This window comes from Hemiscyllium ocellatum, chromosome 2 (genome assembly GCF_020745735.1).
Source record: "Hemiscyllium ocellatum isolate sHemOce1 chromosome 2, sHemOce1.pat.X.cur, whole genome shotgun sequence".
In the NCBI taxonomy this organism is placed as follows: domain Eukaryota; kingdom Metazoa; phylum Chordata; class Chondrichthyes; order Orectolobiformes; family Hemiscylliidae; genus Hemiscyllium; species Hemiscyllium ocellatum.
The window spans coordinates 620,184-641,334 of NC_083402.1; the positions used below are offsets into that span (position 1 = coordinate 620,184).

General features: G+C 43.9%; 1 protein-coding gene across 2 annotated transcripts in view; it reads left to right on the plus strand.

Annotated features, from left to right (window-relative positions):
- Nucleotides 1–21,151, plus strand: part of LOC132826326 (excitatory amino acid transporter 1-like) — a 168,272-nt gene that overhangs the window by 66,638 nt on the left and 80,483 nt on the right. For both annotated transcript variants that reach the window (XM_060842168.1, XM_060842177.1), the window contains exon 4: nucleotides 10,236–10,440. In XM_060842168.1, the coding sequence (XP_060698151.1) occupies nucleotides 10,236–10,440 (205 nt within the window). The remainder of the gene's footprint in view (nucleotides 1–10,235; nucleotides 10,441–21,151) is intronic.

The following is a 21,151-nucleotide window of genomic DNA, read 5'->3' on the forward strand; positions in this document are numbered from 1 at the left end:
TAAGCCCTCCTTCAGGAATTCCTGAAGGAAGGCTTATGCCCGAAACATCGATTCTCCTGCTCCTTTGATGCTGATTAGGGATAGTCAACATGGCTTTGTATGTGGGAAATCATGTCTCACAAACTTGATTGAGTTTTTTGAAGAAGTAACAAAGAAGATTGATGAGGGCAGAGCAGTAGACGTGATCTATATGGACTTCAGTAAGGTGTTCAACAAGGTTCCCCATGGGAGACTGATTAGCAAGGTTAGATCTCATGGAATACAGGGAGACCTAGACGTTTGGATACAGAACTGGCTCAAAGGTAGAAGACAGAGGGTGGTTGTGGAGGGTTTGTTTTCAGACTGGAGGCCTGTGACCAGTGGAGTGCCACAAGGATCGGTGCTGGGTCCTCTACTTTTTGTCATTTACATTAATGATTTGGATGCAAGCATAAGAGGTACAATCAGTAAGTTTTCAGATGACACCAAAATTGGAGGTGTAGTGGACAGTGAAGAGGGTTACCTCAGATTACAACAGGATCTTCACCAGATGGGCCAATGGGCTGAGAAGTGGTAAATGGAGTTTAATTCAGATAAATGCGAGGTGCTGCATTTTGGGAAAGCAAATCTTAGCAGGACTTATACACTTAATGGTAAGGTCCTAGGGAGTGTTGCTCAACAAAGAGACCTTGGAGTGCAGGTTCATAGCTCCTTGAAAGTGGAGTCACAGGTAGATAGGATAGTGAAGAAGGCATTTGGTCCTATATTGATCAGAGTATTGAGTACAGAAGTTGGGAGGTCATGTTGCAGCTGTACAGGACATTGGTTAGGCCACTGTTGGAATATTGCGTGCAATTCTGGTTTCCTTCCTATCGGAAAGATGTTGTGAAACTTGAAAGGGTATAGAGAAAATTTACAAGAATGTTGCCAGGGTTGGAGGATTTGAGCTACAGGGAGAGGCTGAATAGGCTGGGGCTGTTTTCCCTGGAGCGTCGGAGGCTGAGGGGTGACCTTATAGAGGTTTACAAAATTATGAGGGGCATGGATAGGATAAATAGGCAAAGTCTTTTCCCTTAGATGGGGAGTCCAGAACTAGAGGGAATAGGTTTAGGGTGAGAGGTGAAAGATATTAAAGAGACCTAAGGGGCATCTTTTTCACGCAGAGGGTGTACGTTTATGGAATGAGTTGCCGGAGGATGTGGTGGAGGTTGGTACAAATGCAACATTTAAGAGGCATTTGGATGGGTATATGAATAGGAAGGGTTTGGAGGGATATGGGCCAGGTGCTGGCAGGTGGGACTAGATTGGGTTGGGATATCTGGTCGGCATGGATGGGTTGGACTGAATGGTCTGTTTCCATGCTGTACATCTCTATAACTCTATGACTCAGTGATGGGAGTGGTGTGGCCCTGAATGAGATGTTCTTTGCAGGGTCAGTGCAGACCTAATGGGCTGAGTGGCCTCTTTCTGTACTGTAAGGATTCTGTGATTCTATGAATTGTGATACAGATGACATATAATTTTAAAACACGTATTAACAGATTCAAGGACAGATTTTTTTCCCTGCTCTTATCCGATTTAAGAATGGACATCTCACTTATTAGGATTGATCTTTCTCTGTACCTTCTCTGTAGCTTTAACACTATATTCTACATTAAGACCATAAGACAGGAGTGGAAGTAAGGCCATTTGGCCCATCAAGTCCACTCCGCCATTCAATCATGGCTGATGGGCATTTCAACTCCACTTACCCGTATTCTCCCCGTAGCCCTTAATTCCTTGTGACGTCAAGAATCTATCAATCTCTGCCTTGAAGACATTTAGCGTCCTGGCCTCCACTGCACTCTGCGGCAATGAATTCCACAGGGCCACCACTCTCTGGCTGAAGAATTGTCTCCGAATTTCTGTTCTGAATTGACCCCCTCTAATTTTAAGGCTGTGTCCATGGGTCCTAGTCTCCTCGCCTAACGGAAACAATTTCCTAGCGTCCACCCTTTCCAAGCCATGTATTATCTTGTAAGTTTCTATTAGATCTCCCCTTAATCTTCTAAACTCTGATGAATTCAATCCCAGGATCCTCAGCCATTCCTCGTATGTTAGACCTGCCATTCCAGGGATCATCCGTGTGAATCTCCGCTGGACATGCTCCAGTGCCAGTATGTCCTTCCTGAGGTGTGGGGACCAAAACTGGACACAGTACTCCAAATGGAGCCTAACCAGAGCTTTATAAAGTCTCAATAGCACAACGGTGCTTTTATATTCCAACCCTCTTGAGATAAATGACAACATTGCATTCGCTTTCTTAATCATGGACTCAACCTGCATGTTCACCTTTAGAGAATCCTTGACTAGCACTCCCAGATCCCTTTGTACTTTGGCTTTACGAATTTTCTCACCGTTTAGAAAGTAGTTTATGCTTGTATTCTTTTTTCCAAAGTGCAAGACCTCGCATTTGCTCACATTGAATTCCATCAGCCATTTCCTGGACCACTCTCCCAAACGGTTTAAATCCTTCTGCAGCCTCCCCACTTCCTCAGTACTACCTGCCTGTCCACCTAACTTTGTATCATCAGCAAACTTTGCTAGAATGCTCCCAGTCCCTTCATCCAGATCATTAATATATAAAGTGAAGAGCTGCGGCCCCAACACTGAACCCTGTGGGACACCACTTGTCACCGGCTGCCATTCCGAAAAAGAACCTTTTATCCCAACTCTCTGCCTTCTGTCAGACAGCCAATCCTCAATCCATACCAGTAGCTCACCTCGAACACCATGGGCCCTCACCTTACTCAGCAGCCTCCCGTGTGGCACCTTATCAAAGGCCTTTTGGAAGTCTAGATAGACCACATCCACTGGGTTTCCCTGGTCTAACCTACTTGTCACCTCTTCAAAGAATTCCAACAGGTTTGTCAGGCACGACCTCCCCTTACTAAATCCATGTTGACTTGTTCTAATCCGACCCTGCTCTTCCAAGAATTTAGAAACCTCATCCTTAATGATGGATTCTAGAATTTTACCAACAACCGAGGTTAGGATAATTGGCCTATAATTTTCCATCTTTTGTCTTGATCCTTTCTTGAACAATGGGGTTACAACAGTAATCTTCCAATCATCCGGGAATTTCCCTGACTCCAGTGACTTTCGAAAGATCTCAACCGACACCTCCGCTATTTCCTCAGCCACCTCCCTCAGAACTCTAGGATGTATCCCATCGGGGCCAGGAGATTTATCAATTTTAAGACCTTTTAGCTTTTCTAGCACTTTCTCTTTTGTAATGGCAACCATACTCAGCTCAGCCCCCTGACTCCCTTTAGTTGGGATATTACAAATGTCTTCCGCTGTGAAGACTGACACAAAGTACTTGTTAAATTCTCCTGCTATTTCCTTATCTCCCATCACTAGGCTTCCAGCATCAGTTTGAAGTGGCCCAATGTCTACTTTTGCCTGTCGTTTGTTTCTTATGTATCGAAAGAAACTTTTCCTATCATTTCTAATATTACTGGCTAGCCTACCTTCACATTTGATCCTCTCCTTCCTTATTTCTGTCTTTGTAATCCTCTGTTTGTTTTTGTAGCCTTCCCAATCTTCTGATTTCCCACTGCTCTTGGCCACTTTATAGGATCTCTCTTTTTCTTTAATACATTTCCTGACTTCCTTTGTCAGCCATTGCTGTCTAATCCCTCCCCGGATAATCTTTCTTTTCTTGGGGATGAACCTCTGTACAGTGTCCTCAATTATACCCACAAACACCTGCCATTTTTGCTCTACTGTCTTCCCCGCTAGGCTCTGCTTCCAGTCGATTTTTGTCAGTTCCTCTCTCATGCCCTCACAATTACCTTTATTTAACTGTAACACCATTACATCCAATTTTGCCTTCTCTCCTTCAAACTGCAGACTGAACTCTACCATATTATGATCGCTGCTTCCTAAGTGTTCCCTTACTTTAAGATTTTTTATAAAGTCTGGTTCATTACATAGCACTAGGTCCAGAATAGCCTGCTCCCTTGTGGGCTCCATGACAAGCTGCTCCAAAAAGCCATCCTGTAAGCATTCCATGAATTCCCTTTCTTTGGATCCACTGGCAACATTATTTACCCAGTCCACCTGCATATTGAAGTCTCTCATGATCACTGTGACCTTGCCTTTCTGACATGCCTTCTCCATTTCCCGGTACATGTTGCGCCCTGGTCCTGACCACTGTTAGCAGGTCTGTACATTCTGTTCTATTATCCTGATGTACTTATGTAAGGCATGGTTTGTCTGTATAGAATGTAAAACAATACTTTGGTATATGTGACAATAATAAATTCAAATAAATCAAAAACAATCTGATACTGGAATAGTCCATATTCAAATGAAACAAAATCTGGACAATTTCCAGGCTTGAGCTGATACATGACAAGTAACATGTGTGCTACACAAATGCTATGCAGTGCCCATCTCCAATAAGAGACAATCTCATCACTGCTCCTTGACATTACCATTAATGTAATAGCCTGCTATCACCATCCTTGGCATTACCACTGACTCGAAACTCAACTGTACTCATCACATAAATACAGTGGATGCAACTGAAAGCCTTTTGCCTCTGCATAGTCTGTATTCCTCAATTCCCTGCCTCTTCATATATCTGTCAAGATGTCTCTTCAATGTTGCTATTGCTTCTACCTCCATCACCTCCTCTGGCTGCGCATTCCAGGCACTTACCATCCTCTGTTGACAAATGTGGTGCTGGAATAACACAACAGGTCAGGCAGCATCCGAGGAGCAGGAGAATTGACGTTTTGGGCATAAGCCCTTCTTCAGGAATGAAGTTGGTGTGCCAAGCAGGCCAAGATAAAAGGTGGGAGGGGGGAGGAGTTTGGGGGAGGGGTGCTGGGAATACGGAAGGTGGAAGGAGGTGAGGGTGAGGGTGATAGGCTGGAGAGGGGGTGGGGGCGGAGAGGTCGGGAAGAAGATTGCAGGTCAAGAGGGTGGTGCTGAATCCGGGGTTGGGACTGAGATAAGGTGGGGGGAGGGGAAATGAGGAAGCTGGCGAAATCTACATTCATCCCTTGTAGTTGGAGGGTTCCTAGGCAAAAGATGAGGCGCTCTTCCTCCTGGCGTTGTGTTGCCATGGTCTGGCGATGGAGGAGGCTAAGGACCTGCATGTCCTTGGCGGAGAGGGAGGGGGAGTTAAAGTGTTCAGCCATGGGGCAGTTAGGTTAGTTGGTTCGGGTGTCCCAGAGGTATTCTCTGGAACATTCCGCAAGTAGGCGGCCTGCCTCCCCAATGTAGAGAAGACCACATTGGGTGCAGCGGATACAGTAAATGATGTGTGTGGAGGTGCAGATGAATTTGTGATGGATATGGAAGGATCCCTTGGGGCCTTGGTGAGAGGTGAGGGGGAGGTGTGGGCACAAGTTTTGCACTTCTTGCGGTTGCAGGTGAAGGTGCCAGGAATGGAGGTTGGGTTGGTGGGGAATGTGGACCTGACAAGGGAGTCGCGGAGGGAGTGATCTCTCCGGAACGCTGATAGGGGAGGGGAGGGAAATATATCCCTGGTGGTGGGGTCTGTTTGGAGGTGGCGGAAATGACGGAGGATGATACGATGTATCCGGAGGTTGATGGGGTGGTAGATGAGGACCAGTGGGGTTCTGTCCTGGTGGCGATTGTAGGGGCAGGGTTCAAGGGTGGAGGAGCGGGAAGTGGAGGAGATGCGGTGGAGAGCATCGTCGACCATGTTGGAAGGGAAATTGAGGTCTTTGAAGAAGAAGGCCATTGGGTTGTTTGGTAGTGGAATTGGTCCTCCTGGGAGCAGATGCGGCGGAGGCGAAGGAGTTGGGAATATGGGATGGCATTTTTACAGGGGGCAGGGTGGCAAGAGGTGCAATCGAGGTAGCTGTGGGAGTCGGTCGGTTTGTAGTAACTGTCTGTGTTGAGTCGGTCGCCAAAGATAGAAATGGAGAGGTCTAGGAAGGGGAGGGAGGAGTCTGAGACGGCCCAGGTAAATTTGAGGTCGGGGTGGAAGGTGTTGGTAAAGTGGATGAACTGTTCAACCTCCTTGTGGGAGCATGGGGTAGTGGCAATACAATCATCGATGTATCGGAGGAAAAGGTGGGGGGTGGTGCCAGTGTAGCTACGGAAGATAGACTGTTCCACATATTCTACGAAGAGTCAAGCATAGCTGGGGCCCATGCGGGTACCCATGGCTACTCCTTTGGTTTGGAGGAAGTGGGAGGATTGGAAGGAGAAGTTGTTCAGAGTGAGGACCAGTTCAGTCAATCGAAGGAGGGTGTCAGTGGAAGGGGAAGGGTTACCATCCTCTACATATATAAAAAACAATTGCCTCTCGCATCTTCTTAAGGGGAGGCAATGGCCTCTTGGTATTGTCACTGAATTCTTCTTCTGGAAACCGAAGTAATGTCTTGGGACCTCAGTTTGAATTCTGCTGCAGCAGGTGGTGGAAATCGAATTCAAGAAAAAAGTCAGGAATTAAGAGTATAATGATGACTGTGAAACCATTGTCAATTGTTAAGGGAAAATCCCATCTGGGTCACTAATGTCCTTTAGGGAAGGAAACTGCCATCCTTACCTGGTCTGGCCTACTTGTGACTCCAGACCCACAGCGATGTGATTGACCTGTAAACTGCCCTCTGGATAATTAGGGACAACCAATAATGCTGGCCCAGCCAGGAATGCCCTCATCTTATGAATGAATTGAAAACAATAAACTTATTCCCTTTTATCTGAAACCTTTGCCTCTAGTACTTAATGTTTCTACTATGGGAAAAAGACTCCATTCTATCCAAGCCTCTCATAATATTGCAATCAGGTCACCTCTCACCCTTCAAATGAAAATCAACAATATTTGTCCACTCTCTCCTTATTGCTAATACCCTCCAAACCAGGAAGTACCCAGGTAAACTGTCTCTGTACCCTTTCCAAAGCCTCCACACCCTTCTGGTAGTGTGGTGACTAGAACGGTACACAATATTCCAACTATGGCCTAACTGAAATTCTACATTTCTAAGGTTTAGTAGAATGAGAGGTGATTTCATTGAATCTGACAAACATCCTACAGAGTGTGACAGGGTGGATGTAGGTAAGTTGTTTGTCCTGGCTGGTGTAGGTCAGAGGTAGGTCTGACCTACCTCTGAGATGAGGAAAAAATTATTCAGCTCAGCGAGGTGAATATTTGGAATTCTCCGTCTCAGAAAGTTGTCGAAAATCTTGAGTGTCCAAAGCAAAAATCACTAGATTTCTGGAGATGAATAACATCAAGGGATATGGAGGTAGTGCAGAGGAGATGGACAAAGTTAAAAAACACAAAACACCAGGTTATAGTCCAACAGGTTTATTTGAAAGCACTAGATTTCGGAGCGCTGCTCCTTCGCCAGGTAGCTAGTGGGGCAGAATCATAGGACACTAGCTACCTGACGAAGGAGTAGCGCTCCAAAAGCCAGTGTTTCCAACTAAACCCGTTGGACTATAACCTGGTGTTGTGTGGCTTTTAACTTTGTCTACCCCAGTCCAACACCGGTTCTCCAACATCATTGAGGAGATGATCAGCCATGACTTAAAATGGTGTGTTAGGCTGGATGAGCTGAATGACTGTCTCCAATCCCTATGCTTATGGTAAATTGGCATGGAGATGGGCATTTAATTGAAACATTAGAATGAAGAAAGAAGCTGCACAGGGGATCAGGAAAGCAGCTAGCATCAAAAGTAAAGGATTATTCAGAGCGAGCACTGCCAGATTGAGGGCGAAACAAGGAATGACAGAAAGTCTTTATTCACTCACAGCATGTAAATATCAATTGGCAAGGCCAACATTTACTATAAACCTTTAATTACCTTTAAGAATTGAACCAATGTTAAACAATGTGATTACACTGAGAGACTTTGGAAAGTGGGAGTGCTTTAAGAGTAACACAGTGATGATCCAGGGTCAGCATATTCCTTTAACAGTGAAGGGCAAAGCAGCAAATCCAGTGGACTCTGGATGTCAAGGGGCTTATGCCCGAAACGTCGAATTTCCTGTTCCTTGGATGCTGCCTAACCTGCTGTGCTTTAACCAGCAACACATTTTCAGCTATGTCAAGAGATATTGCAAGATAGATGAATAAAAAAAGGTACAGCACATTAAAAAAATGGGAGACCTTCAAAAGTATGAAGTTGCTAAGATTAAAATTAGACGGGCAAAAAGGTATGAAGAAATATCAGGATGAAGACTTGATGCTCTAAAAATCGACTCTTCTGCTCCTTGGATGCTGCCTGAGTGGCTGTGCTTTTCCAGCACTGCACTTTTTGACTCTGATCTCCAGCATCTGCAGTCCACACTTTCTCTTGCTTCCCCTGGTGTAGACTCCTTTGATCAAGAACCAATTTGCAATTAACTTCAAGACTGGCCTCTTGAACAAGCAAGTTTTGTTTCTGTTTTAAACAGAAGCAACTACCCACAGTTCAAAGATCATCTCACAGTTTCCAGTTCTCAGCTCCAAACCAAAAATGATGAAAAGAATAACATGAAATGATGAAAAGTTAGTGCAGGTTCAAACAACTGTTTCCCAAATGTTCTCTAATTGACATGTAATTCACTTAGTCCACCTCATTTCCAAAGACCAGGTGCAACAAAGCATCCTTCCTTCGGCTGGAAACGTACTGATGTGGGAAACTCTCCATTACATATTCTAGGAATATTCGCCTTTGCTGCACCTTACGCTATCAATAACTCAGACTATATTTGGGTAATTGAAGATCACGACAATATTTTGCCAAGATTTCACTACAGATTTGCTGCTCTACATCCTTTCCACCAGTTGGTGGCCTATAGACTGTCTTGAGCAAAGTAATTGTATCCTTTTTATTTCAGAGCTCTAGCCAAATTGATTCCGTCTGTGAACCCTCTTTAACTAATACTGCTACCCCCAACTCCTTTCCTTTCTTCTCTATTTTTCATGAACAACTTATACCCAGTAATATTTAACACTGTAATCTGTATCTGTAACTCCCCAACTTTATTTACTGTAACTTTTGCATTTGGACTTTATTTCTTTCTCCCTTACTCTAACTGATGTGCTTCAGTTATCCATTGAATCTATTTAATTGGGTTTCAGTTCTTCTCTATCAGTTTTGTTTCCTTTTTAAAATTCATTCATGGGATCTGTTCATCTCATTCTGAAATGCCAAGATAACAGTGAAGAGTCAACCAGATTTTTACAGTGTGGAGTTATTATGTTGGAGCTATGACAGACACCTGGCTCAAGGAAGGGCAAAACTGGCTGTTACATATTCCTACGTATAAGTTATTCATGAAAGACATAAAAGGAAGCAAAGGAGGAGGGATAGCAGTATTAGTCATACGTCAGTCAGACTAGGGAAGGACAGCAGATTTCCTTCCCTAAAGGGTATTAGTGATTAGGATTTTGATGACATTGTTTACATAGGTACCAATTTACCAGCTTTTTATTCAAGATTTTTATTGAATTCTACTTTCACCATTTTCTTATGAAGGGCTTACGTCTGAAACATTGATTTTCCTGCTCCTTGGATGCTGCCTGGCCTGCTGTGCTTTTCCAGCACCACACTCTCAACTCTAATTTCACCATCTGCCGTGATGGGATTCGAACCCATGTCTCCAGGATGTTGGCCTGGGGTTCTGGTTTCATAGACTATAGAACATAAAACAGTACATCACAGTTTAGGCCCTTTAGCCATCAACGTTGTGCTAAGCTTTTACCCTACTCTAAGATCACACTAACCGACATACCCTTCATTATACTATCTTCCATGCACCTATCCAAGAGTCATTTAAATGTCCCTAATGTATCTGACTTTACCACCACCGCTGGCAGTGCATTCCACAGACCCACCACTTTCTGTGTAAAGAACCCAACTCTGACATCTCCCCTAAACCTTCCTCCAATCACCTTAAAATTTTGTTCTCGTGTGATAGCCATTTCTAATCTGGGAAAAGATCTCTGTCTATCCACTCTATCTCTGCCTCTCAACATCTTGTACACCTCTACCAAGTCACTTCTCATCCTTCTTCACTCCAAAATTACTATCACGTTAAACAAGGCGTAAAATGTACACAAATGCATTCCCAACTATTGATGCACATATGGTCTTGAGCAGACACACAGATGCACTTGCAATCACAATGTCATTCATAGATGCTTTTTAAGTGCAAATCATTTTAGAGAATTCGTATTGCTCATTATCATTTCTTCCTTGTTGCTTACAGTTGTGATCTGATATTTTCAATACCACAGGTATGGCTGCCCTGGACAGCAAGGCCTCTGGTAAAATGGGTATCCGAGCAGTGATTTACTACACAACCACTACTGTCCTGGCTGTGATTACAGGCATCATTATGGTGTTGATCATCCATCCTGGAGCAGGTGGCAAGGAGAAGATGCACCGGGAGGGGAAGATTGAAGAAGTCCATTCAGCTGATGCATTCATGGATTTAGTCAGGTCTGATCTGCTTAAAACCTTATTAACCATCACCAGAAGGTCCAATCCATGTACCTGGAAATTATATTGTCACCTTCAGCCTGATATCACTTGCCCTGCCAATCAACCCACCCTAGGTACATTTTTAACTTAGCCAAAGTACTTTCATTGACAAGAAACACAGACTGTCATGGTAACAGACATAAGCACACAAACATAGTCATTCGCAAACAAACTCATGCTCAATTTAAATTTCATGGAGAGACTGGTATTATCCTCCTTAAGCAGAGACAGTAGCAATGAAATTTCATACCTATATTAAAAATGATGTCATTTTCCTCGTGGCAGAGGATGGTAACTAGCAGGAACAGTATTAAGTTAGGTGGTAAAAGAGTCCGAGGTGAAATGAACTTTTTTTTTAATAGCCCACTCAGCTCCTCAAGCCTTTACCAGTATGACAAGCCTATTCAGAAAGGGAGGAGGCAAAACACAGGTAACTCCAGACTGATGGACCTAATATCCATTGTTTGAAAAATGTTGGAATCAATTATTAAGGAATTAATAGCAGAACTTTGTAAAATCATAATCTAATTAAGCAGAGTCAGCATGGCTTCCTGAAAGGAAAATCATGACTGACTAATTTATCAGGAGAAAGTGAGGACTGCAGATGTAGGAGATCAGAGTTGAAGAGTGTGTTGCTGGAAAAGCATCTGAGAAGCAGGAAACTCGATATTTCGGATGAAGGGCTTATGCCCAAAATGTCGATTCTCCTGCTCCTCAGATGCTGCATGACTAATTTATTAGAATTTTTCAAGGAGATCACAATCAGAGCGTATAGAAGAGAACCAGTAGATGTGTTATATTTGCACTGCCAGAAGCCACTAAACAAGATAGCTCGCAAAATGTTCAGTCATAAGAGAGGAGCCCACAGTATTGGAGGTAATATACTGGCATGGGTAGGAAATTGGTCCATGAGCAGAAAACGTTGAGTGGAGATTAAGGATTCCTTTTCAGATTGGAGACCTGAGACAATATATATTAATGACTTAAAGGAAGGAAGTGGATTTACTGTATCCCAATTTTTGCTGGCAACAAAAACAGGTGGAAAGGCAAGTTCTGAGGGGAATACAAAGAGTGTTCAGTGAGATATTGATAGGTTAGAACATAGAACATTACAGCTCAGTACAGGCCCTTCAGCCTTTGATGTTGTGCTAACCTGTGGAACCAATCTGAAGCCCATCTATCCTACACTATTTCATTTTCATCCATATGATTATCCAATAACCATTTAAATGCCCTTAAAGTTGGTGAGTCTACCACTGTTGCATGCAGTACATTCCACGTCCCTACTACTCCCTAAGGGTAGGGGAATGGGTCTGGGTAGGTCCTCTTTGGAGGATCGGTGTGGACTTGTTGGGCTGAAGGGTCTGTTTCCACACTGTAGGGATTCTATGATCTATGATAAACGAGTAAAGAAACTACCTCTGACATCTGTGCTATATCTATCGCTCCTCAATTTAAAGCTATGTCCCCTCGTGCTAGCCATCACCATCCGAGGAAAAAGGGTCTCACTGTCCACCCTATCTAACCCTCTGATTATCTTATATGTCTCAATTAAGTCATCTCTCAACCTTCTTCTCTCCAACGAAAACAGCCTCAAGTCCTTCAGCCTTCCCTCCATACCAGGCAACAGCCTAGCAAATCTCCTCTGCACCCTTTCCAAAGCTTCCACATCCTTCTTATAATGCGGTGACCAGAACTGTATGCAATAGTTCAGGCGCAGCCGCCAGAGTTTTGTACAGCTGTAGCATGACCTCATGTTTCCGAAACTCAATCCCTCGACCAATAAAACCTAACACACCATATGCCTTCTTCACAACCCTATCAACCTGGGTGGCAACTTTGAGGGATCTATGTACATGGACACTGAGATGTCTCTACTCTTCTACACTGCCAAGAATCTTACCATTAGCTCAGTACTCTTTATTCCCGTTGCTCCTTCCAAAGTGAATCACCTCTCACGTTTCCGCATTAAACTCCATTTGCCACCTCTCAGCCCAGCTCTGCAGCTTATCTATGTATCTCTGTGACCTGCAACATCCTTCAGCACTATCCACAACTTCATGAACCTTAGTGTCATCCACCAATTTACTAACCCATCTTTCTATGCCCTCATCTAGGTCATTTATAAAAATGACTAAACAGCAGTGACCCCAAAACAGATTTTTGTGGTACACCACTAGTAACTAAACTCCAAGATGAACATTGGGGGCAGCACGATGGCTCAGTGGTTAGCACTGCTGCCTCACAGCGCCAGGGACCTAGGTTCAATTCCCGCCTCAGTCAACTGTCTGTGTGGAGTTTGCACATTCTACCCCTGAATGCGTGGGTTTCCTCTGGGTGCTCCGGTTTCCTCCCACAGTCCAAAGATGTGCAGGTTAGGTGAATTGGCCATGCTAAAATACCTGTAGTATTAGGTGCATTAGTCAGGGGTAAATGTAGGGGAATGGGTCTAGGTGGGTTGCTCTTCGGAGGGTCGGTGTGGATTTGTTGGGCCGAAGGGCCTGTTTCCACGCTGTAGGGAATCTAATCTAATCTTCTACAAAAAAAATCCCATCAACCAAACTCTCTGCTGATTAGAGTCAAACCTGACACATATGAAGATGGTTGTGGTGGTTGGAGGTCAGTCATTTCAGCTCCAGGACATCTCTGCAGGAGTCCCTCAGGGTAGCATCCTGGGCCTAATCATCTTCAGCTGCTTCATCAATGACCTTCCCTCCAACATAAGATCCTCAGGCAGCTCCTTCCAAACCCATGGCCACTTCCATCTAGAAGGCCAAGGGCAACAGATACATGGGAACACCACCAGTTCAGGTTCCCGTCCAAATCACTCACTATCTTTATTTGGAAATATATCACCGTTCTTTCACTGTCGCTGGGTCAAAATCCTTGAATTTCCTCCCTAAGGGCATTGCAGGGAAACCCACAGCACATGGACTGCAGCAGTTCAAGAACATAGAACAGTACAGCACAGTACAGGCCCTTCAGCCCTCAATGTTGTGCCGGCCTTTTATTTTATTCTAAGATCAGACTAATGTACATACCCTTCATTGTACTATCATCCATTTGCCTATCCAAGAGTCGCTAACATGTCCCTAATGTCTCTGACTCTACTCCCATCGCTAACAGTGCATTCCACACACCCACCACTCTCTGTGGAAAGATCCTACCTGTGACATCTCCTCTAAACCTTCCTCTAAAAACCTTAAAGTTATGTCCTTTCATGATGGCCATTTCCACCCTTGAGAAAAGCCCCCTGGCTATCCACTCTATGCCTCTCATCATCTTGTACACCTCTATCAAATCACCTCTCATCCTTCTTCGCTCCAGTGAGGAAAGCCCTAGCTCCCTCAACCTTTCTTCATAACCTCCAGGCCAGACAACATCCTGGTAAATCTCTTCTGCATCAACTCTAAAGCTTCCACATCCTTCCAAAAATGAGGTGACCAGAACTGAACACAATATTCCAAGTGTGGTCTAACCAGGGCTCTATAGAACTGCAGCATAATCTTGTGGCTTTTAACCTCAATACTCCTGCTAATGAAAGCCAACACACCATACGCCTTCTTAACAACTCTATCAACTTGGATGGCAACTTTGAGGGATCTGTGGACATGGGCCCCAAGATCCCTCTGTTCCTTCACACTGCCAAGAATCCTGCCTTTAACCCTGTATTCTGCATTCAAATTCACCCTTACAAAGTGAATTTCCAGATTGAACTCCATCTGCCACTTATCAGCCTAGCTCTGCATCCTGTCAAGAAGGCAACTCACCACCAACTTCTCAAGGGGCAACTAGGGACAATCAATAAATGCTGGTCAGCAATGCCCACAGCCCACAAATGAATTAAGGCCTCCTAACAGTAGTCAGGATCTGGGGCGCAACATATACCGGGAAATAGAGAAGGCATTTCAGAAAGGCAAGGTCACGGTAATCATGGGGGACTTCAATATGCAGCTGGACTGGGTAAATAATGTTGCCAGTGGATCCAAAGAAAGGGAATTCATGGAATGCTTACAAAATGGCTTTTTGGAACAGCTTGTCATGGAGCCCACAAGGGAGCAGGCTATTCTGGATCGAGTGCTTTGTAATGAACCAGACTTTATAAAAGATCTTAAAGTAAGGAAACACTTAGGAAGCAGTGATCATAATATGGTAGAGTTCAGTCTGCAGTTTGAAAGAGAGAAGGCAAAATCGGATATAATGGTGTTACAGTTAAATAAAGGTAATTGTGAGGCCATGAGAGAGGAACTGACGAAAATCGACTGGAAGCAGAGCCCAGCGGGGAAGGCAGTAGAGCAAAAATGGCAGGAGTTTGCGGGTATAATTGAGGACACTGTACAGAGGTTCATCCCCAAGAAAAGAAAGATTAACCAGGGAAGGATTAGACAGCCATGGCTGACAAAGGAAGTCAGGAAATGTATTAAAGAAAAAGAGAGATCCTATAAAGTGGCCAAGAGCAGTGGGAAATCACAAGATTGGGAAGGCTACAAAAACAAACAGAGGATAACAAAGAGATAAATAAGGAAGGAGAGGATCAAATATGAAGGTAGGCTAGCCAGTAATATTAGAAATGATAGTAAAAGTTTCTTTTAATACATAAGAAACAAACGACAGGCAAAAGTAGACATTGGGCCACTTCAAACTGATGCTGGAAGGCTAGTGATGGGAGATAAGGAAATAGCAGGAGAACTTAATAAGTACTTTGCATCAGTCTTCACAGTGGAATACATGAGTAATATCCCAACAATTAAAGGGAGTCAGGGGGCTGAGTTGACTATGGTTGCCATTACAAAAAAGAAAGTGCTAGAAAAGCTAAAAGGTCTTAAAGATGATAAATCTCCTGGCTCCGATGGGCTACATCCTAGAGTTCTGAGGGAGGTGGCTGAGGAAATAGCGGAGGCATCGGTTGAGATCTTTCAAAAGTCACTGGAGTCAGGGAAAGTCCCGGATGATTGAAAGATCGCTGTTGTAACCCCATTGTTCAAGAAAGGATCAAGACAAAAGATGGAAAATTATAGGCTGATTAGCCTAACCTTGGTTGTTGGTGAAATTCTAGAATCCATCATTAAGGATGAGGTTTCTAAATGCTTGGAAGAGCAGAGTCGGATTAGAACAAGTCAACATGGATTTAGTAAGGGGAGGTCATGCCTGACAAACCTGTTAGAATTCTTTGAAGAGGTGACAAGTAGGTTAGACCAGGGAAACCCAGTGAAAGTGGTCTATTTAGACTTCCAGAAGGCCTTTGATAAGGTGCCACACGGGAGGCTGCTGAGTAAGGTGAGGGCCCATGGTGTTCGAGGTGAGCTACTGATATGAATTGAGGATTGGCTGTCTGACAGAAGGCAGAGAATTGGGATAAGAGGTTATTTTTCGGAATGGCAGCCAGTGACAAGTGGTGTCCCACAAGGTTCAGTGTTGGGGCCGCAGCTGTTCACGTTATATATTAATGATTTGGATGAAGGGATTGGGGGCATTCTAGCGAAGTTTGCTGATGATACAAAGTTAGGTGGACAGGCAGGTAGTACTGAGGAAGTGGGGAGGCTGCAGAAGGATCTAGACAGTTTGGGAGAGTGGTCCAGGAAATGGCTGATGGAATTCAATGTGAGCAAATGCGAGGTCTTGCACTTTGGAAAAAAGAATACAAGCATGAACTACTTTCTAAACGGTGAGAAAATTCATAAAGCCAAAGTAGAAAGGGATCTGGGAGTGCTAGTCGAGGATTCACTAAAGGTGAACATGCAGGTTGAGTCCGTGATTAATAAAGCGAATGCAATGTTGTCACTTATCTCAAGAGTGTTGGAATGTAAAAGCACTGTTGTGCTACTGAGACTTTATAAAGCTCTGGTTAGGCCCCATTTGGAGTACTGTGTCCAGTTTTGGTCCCCACACCTCAGGAAGGACATACTGGCACTGGAACGTGTCCAGTGGAGATTCACACGGATGATCCCTGGAATGGTAGGTCTAACATACTAGGAATGGCTGAGGATCCTGGGATTGTACTCATTGGAGTTTAGAAGGTTAAGGGAAGATCTAATAGAAACTTACAAGATAATACATGGCTTGGAAAGGGTGGACGCTAGGAAATTGTTTCCGTTAGGCGAGGAGACTAGGACCCATGGGCACAGCCTTAGAATTAGAGGGGGTCAATTCAGAACAGAAATGCGTAGACATTTCGTCAGCCAGAGAGTGGTGGGCCTGTGGAATTCATTGCCGCAGAGTGCAGTGGAGGTCGAGCCGCTATATGTCTTCAAGGCAGAGATTGATAAATTCTTGACGTCACAAGGAATTAAGGGCTACGGGGAGAATGCGGGTAAGTGGAGTTGAAATGCCCATCAGCCATGATTAAATGGCGGAGTGGACTCGATGGGCCAAATGGCCTTACTTTCACTCCTACGTCTTATGGTCTTATGGCAACTCCCTCCCGACTGTATCCCACAGTGCTGCCACCTCTGCTGGGTCTGTCGTGCTGGTGGGACAGGACATATCCAGGGATGGTCATGGTGGGGTCTGGGACAATGTCTGTTTTATGACCTACTGAGCTAAAGAAAATCCAAGGCATTCGATACATAGATTAAAAACAAAGGAATAACTCGGGAGAAGGTAGGACTATTCAAGGATAAAGGAGGGAACTTGTGCTTGGAGGCAAAGGGTGTGGGAAAGATCCTAAATGAGTACTTTGTGTCAGTATTCACCCAGGAGAAGGATATGGAGGATAGTGAGCTTAATGTGGAGTATGATAATATGCTACCACATTTTGAGATCAAGAAAAAAAAGGTGTTGGGTCTCTTGAAGAACATTAAGGTGGATAAGTGCCAATGGAATGATGGTATCTACCCCAGGTTATTGAGAGAGGCACGAAAGGAGATTTCTGGGGCGTTGTCCAAGATCTTTGGTATTCTTGCTAGCCACTGGAGAGGTCCTGGAAGATTGACAAGTAGCTAATGTTGCTCCTCTGATCAGGGAAATAGGGATAATCGAGAAAACAATAGACTGGTGAGTCTCACATCGGTGGTTGGGAAGCTATTGGAAAGAATTCTTATGATGGGATTAATATTCTTTTGAAAAAGCGTGGCCTAATTATGGACAGTCAGTACAGCTTTGTGCATGGCAGGTCATGTCTTACTAATCTGGTTGAACATTTCAAGAAGTTGACAATGGTGATCGAAGAGGGTAGAGCATTGGATGTTGCCATCATGGATTTATAGTAAGGCTTTTGACAAGGTCTCACATGGTGTACTCATCCAGAGGATTAAGCTGCATGGGATTGACGGTAACTTGACTGCATAGATTCAGAATTGGCTTGCTCATACAAGGTAATGGTGGAAGGGTGTTTTTGGGCTGGAGGTCCATGACTAGTGGTGTTCCACAAGGATCTGTTCTGGGACCTCTGCTGTCTGTGATATATATATATATATATAAATATAGATGGGTGGATGGGTGGGTTAGTAAGTTTGCAGATGATACAAAGATTAGTGGAGTCACGGGTCATGTAGAAAGTTGTTTAAGTATACAGCAGGATATAAATCAGTTGTAGATTTGGACAGAGAAATGGCAGATGGAGTTTAATCTGGGTAAGTGTGAGGTGCTGTGCTTAGGAAGATCAAATGTTAAGGAAAAGCATACAGTTAATGGCAAGAACCTATACAGCATTGATATACAGAGGGACCTTAGGGTTCAAGTCCATCGCTCCCTGAAAGTAGCCACACAAGTGGATATAGCAGCAAAGAAGGTGTCTTTACTTGCCTTTACTGGTCAGGAAATTGAGTGCAAAAATCAGGATGTCATGTTGCAGCTTTGTAAGACTTTGGTGAGACTGCATTTAGAGTACTGCGCTCGATTCTGGTCACCACATTACAGGAAGGATGTGGAGGCTTTGGAGAGGGGGCAGAAGAGATTTACCAGGATGCTGCCTGGATTAGAGGACCTATAAGAACAGGCTAGAAAAACTTAGATTGTTTTAGAACATAGAACATAGAACATAGAAGGATACAGCACAGTACAGGCCCTTCGGCCCTCGATGTTGCGCCGACCGAATCCTACCTAACCTATACTAGCCCAATAACTTCCAAATGCCTATCCAATGCCCGCTTAAATGACCATAAAGAAGGAGAGTTCACCACTGATACGGGCAGGGCATTCCATGAACTCACAACCCGCTGTGTGAAGAATCTACCCCTAACATCTGTCCTATACCTACCACCCCTTAATTTAAAGCTATGTCCCCTAGTAACACCTGACTCCATTAGCGGTAAAAGGTTCTTAGTATCTACCCTATCTAAACCCCTAATCATCTTATACACTTCTATCAGATCTCCCCTAAACCTTCTCTTCTCCAATGAGAACAGCCCCAAGTGCCTCAGCCTTTCCTCATAAGATTTTCCTACCATTCCAGGCAACATCCTGGTAAACCTCCTCTGCACTCGTTCTAAAGCTTCCACATCCTTCCTATAGTATGGCGACCAAAACTGCACACAATACTCCAGATGAGGCCGCACCAGAGTCTTATACAACTGCAACATGACCTCAGGACTCCGGAACTCAATTCCTCTGCCAATAAAGCCCAGTACACCATATGCCTTCCTCACAGCACTATTTACCTGGGTGGCAACTTTCAGAGATCTGTGTACATGGACACCAAGATCCCTCTGCTCATCCACACTACCAAGTAGCCTACCATTAGCCCAGTAATCCATCATCTTGTTATTCCTACCAAAGTGAACGACTTCGCACTTAGCTACATTGAATTCCATTTGCCACATTTCCGCCCAGCTCTGCAACTTATCTATATCCCGCTGTAACCTACCACTTCCTTCCTCACTATCCACAACTCCACCGACTTTTGTGTCATCCGCAAACTTGCTTACCCAGCTTTCAAGTCCTTCCTCTAGATCATTTATAAACCCCTGTTTTGGAGAAGTGGAGGCTGAGGGGAGAATTGATAGAAGCTTATAAATTAAGTGATGCATAGATAGGGGTGATGGTCAGAATCTCTTTCCCAGAGTCGAAATGTCTAAAACTAGAGGCATGCATTTAAGGTGAAATGGAGAAGGTCAAAGGAGTTGCAGGGGCAAATGCTTTACACAGAGAGTGGTATGAGTCTGGACTGTGCTGCCAAGGGTGGTGAGAGGCAGAAAGCATTGGAGCATTTAAGAGCCTTTTAGATAAGCACATGAATGTGCAAGGTGTAGATATTGCCCAAGGACAGGCAGAAGGGATTAGTTTAATTTATGGTCATGTTCAGCACAACACTTTGGGCTGAAGGGCCTGTTCCTGTGCTGTAGTGTTCTATGTTCCATGTATGATTCCATCAAGATGACTAGGTCAGAATGTTGCTTGACTAATCTGTGAGACAACTCTCCCAATTTTGGCACCAGCCCCAGGTGAGGAGGACTTTGCAGGGTCAACAGGGCTGTTTCTGCTGTTCTCTTTTCTTCTGACACCTAAGTCAATGTCAGGTGGTCTGTCCAATTTCATTTCTTTATTGGGACTTTGGAGCAATTGAGTGGCTTGTTCCATCATTTCAGAGAGCAGTTGAAAGTCAACCACATTGCTGTGGGTCTGGAGTCACATGTAGGCCAGACCAGGTAAGGATGGCAGTGTCCTTCCCTGAAGGACCTGAGGGAACCAGATGGGTTTTCCCGACAATTGACAATGGTTTCATTGTCATCACTAGATTCTTAATTCCAGATTTTTAAATTGAATTGAAATTCCACTACCTGCTGTGGTGGGATTTGAACCGCATCCCTGGAACATTAGCTGAATATCTGGATTAATAGTCTAGCAATATTACCATTAATCAATCAGTTCCTCTGTTTGGGGAGGAAAGAAGCTTTCTTTTCCTAAAGGACAGTCGTAAGCCCAATGGGGTTTTATAATTGACCAAGGCTTCAAGGTTGCCCATAGATTTTTATATTATCCCAGATTTTATTGAATTCAAATTTTACTACCTGCATGGGGAGTTTCAAATCCACTTCTCAGATCTTTGGACTGGTGGCCCTAGGTTTCCAGCCCAGTGATTTTACCAGTACATGAACCTCTCCCTCTTTTTATGTGCATGTACCTTTGCTGAGTGTTATTAAATATCTCCTTAAATGCCTGTCACTGAATTTAGACTGACCTACCTCTTAATCTAGTTCCAAGTTCACACTGGTCACTCTGTTTTCATACCTTGCTCATTGTCATTGTCCACCAACAGTCTTAGGTCCATACTTCCCTACCTCAAACTGAATGTGATCACGTTACAATCACCAATATTACGGAGCACCTTTGCTTATGATATCATTAACTAATCTGGATCAAATACCCTTTGTACATTCTCATTTCAGAGGTGACCGATAGAACAAAAAGCGAGCTTTACGAACTTCTGGCCGTTCTTTATAGAGTTACACATTTTACAGAGTGATCCAGTCTGTGTCTATCCACAGAGATTCAAATGAATCCCCAATGAATCCCTGAATATAATTAAATCTTATTAATGTACAACTAATACTCACCTTTGTAATACTTTGCATCTTCTCCTGTGGGAATGTTTCTCCAAGGATTTTTTTTCTCATACCCAGTAACATTTCTCCATCTGAATTTGTTTCTAATTGGCTTTCTACATAATTAAAAGGTGAAAGAACTGCAAATGCTGTAAATCTGAAACAAAAACAGAAATTCCTGGAAAAGC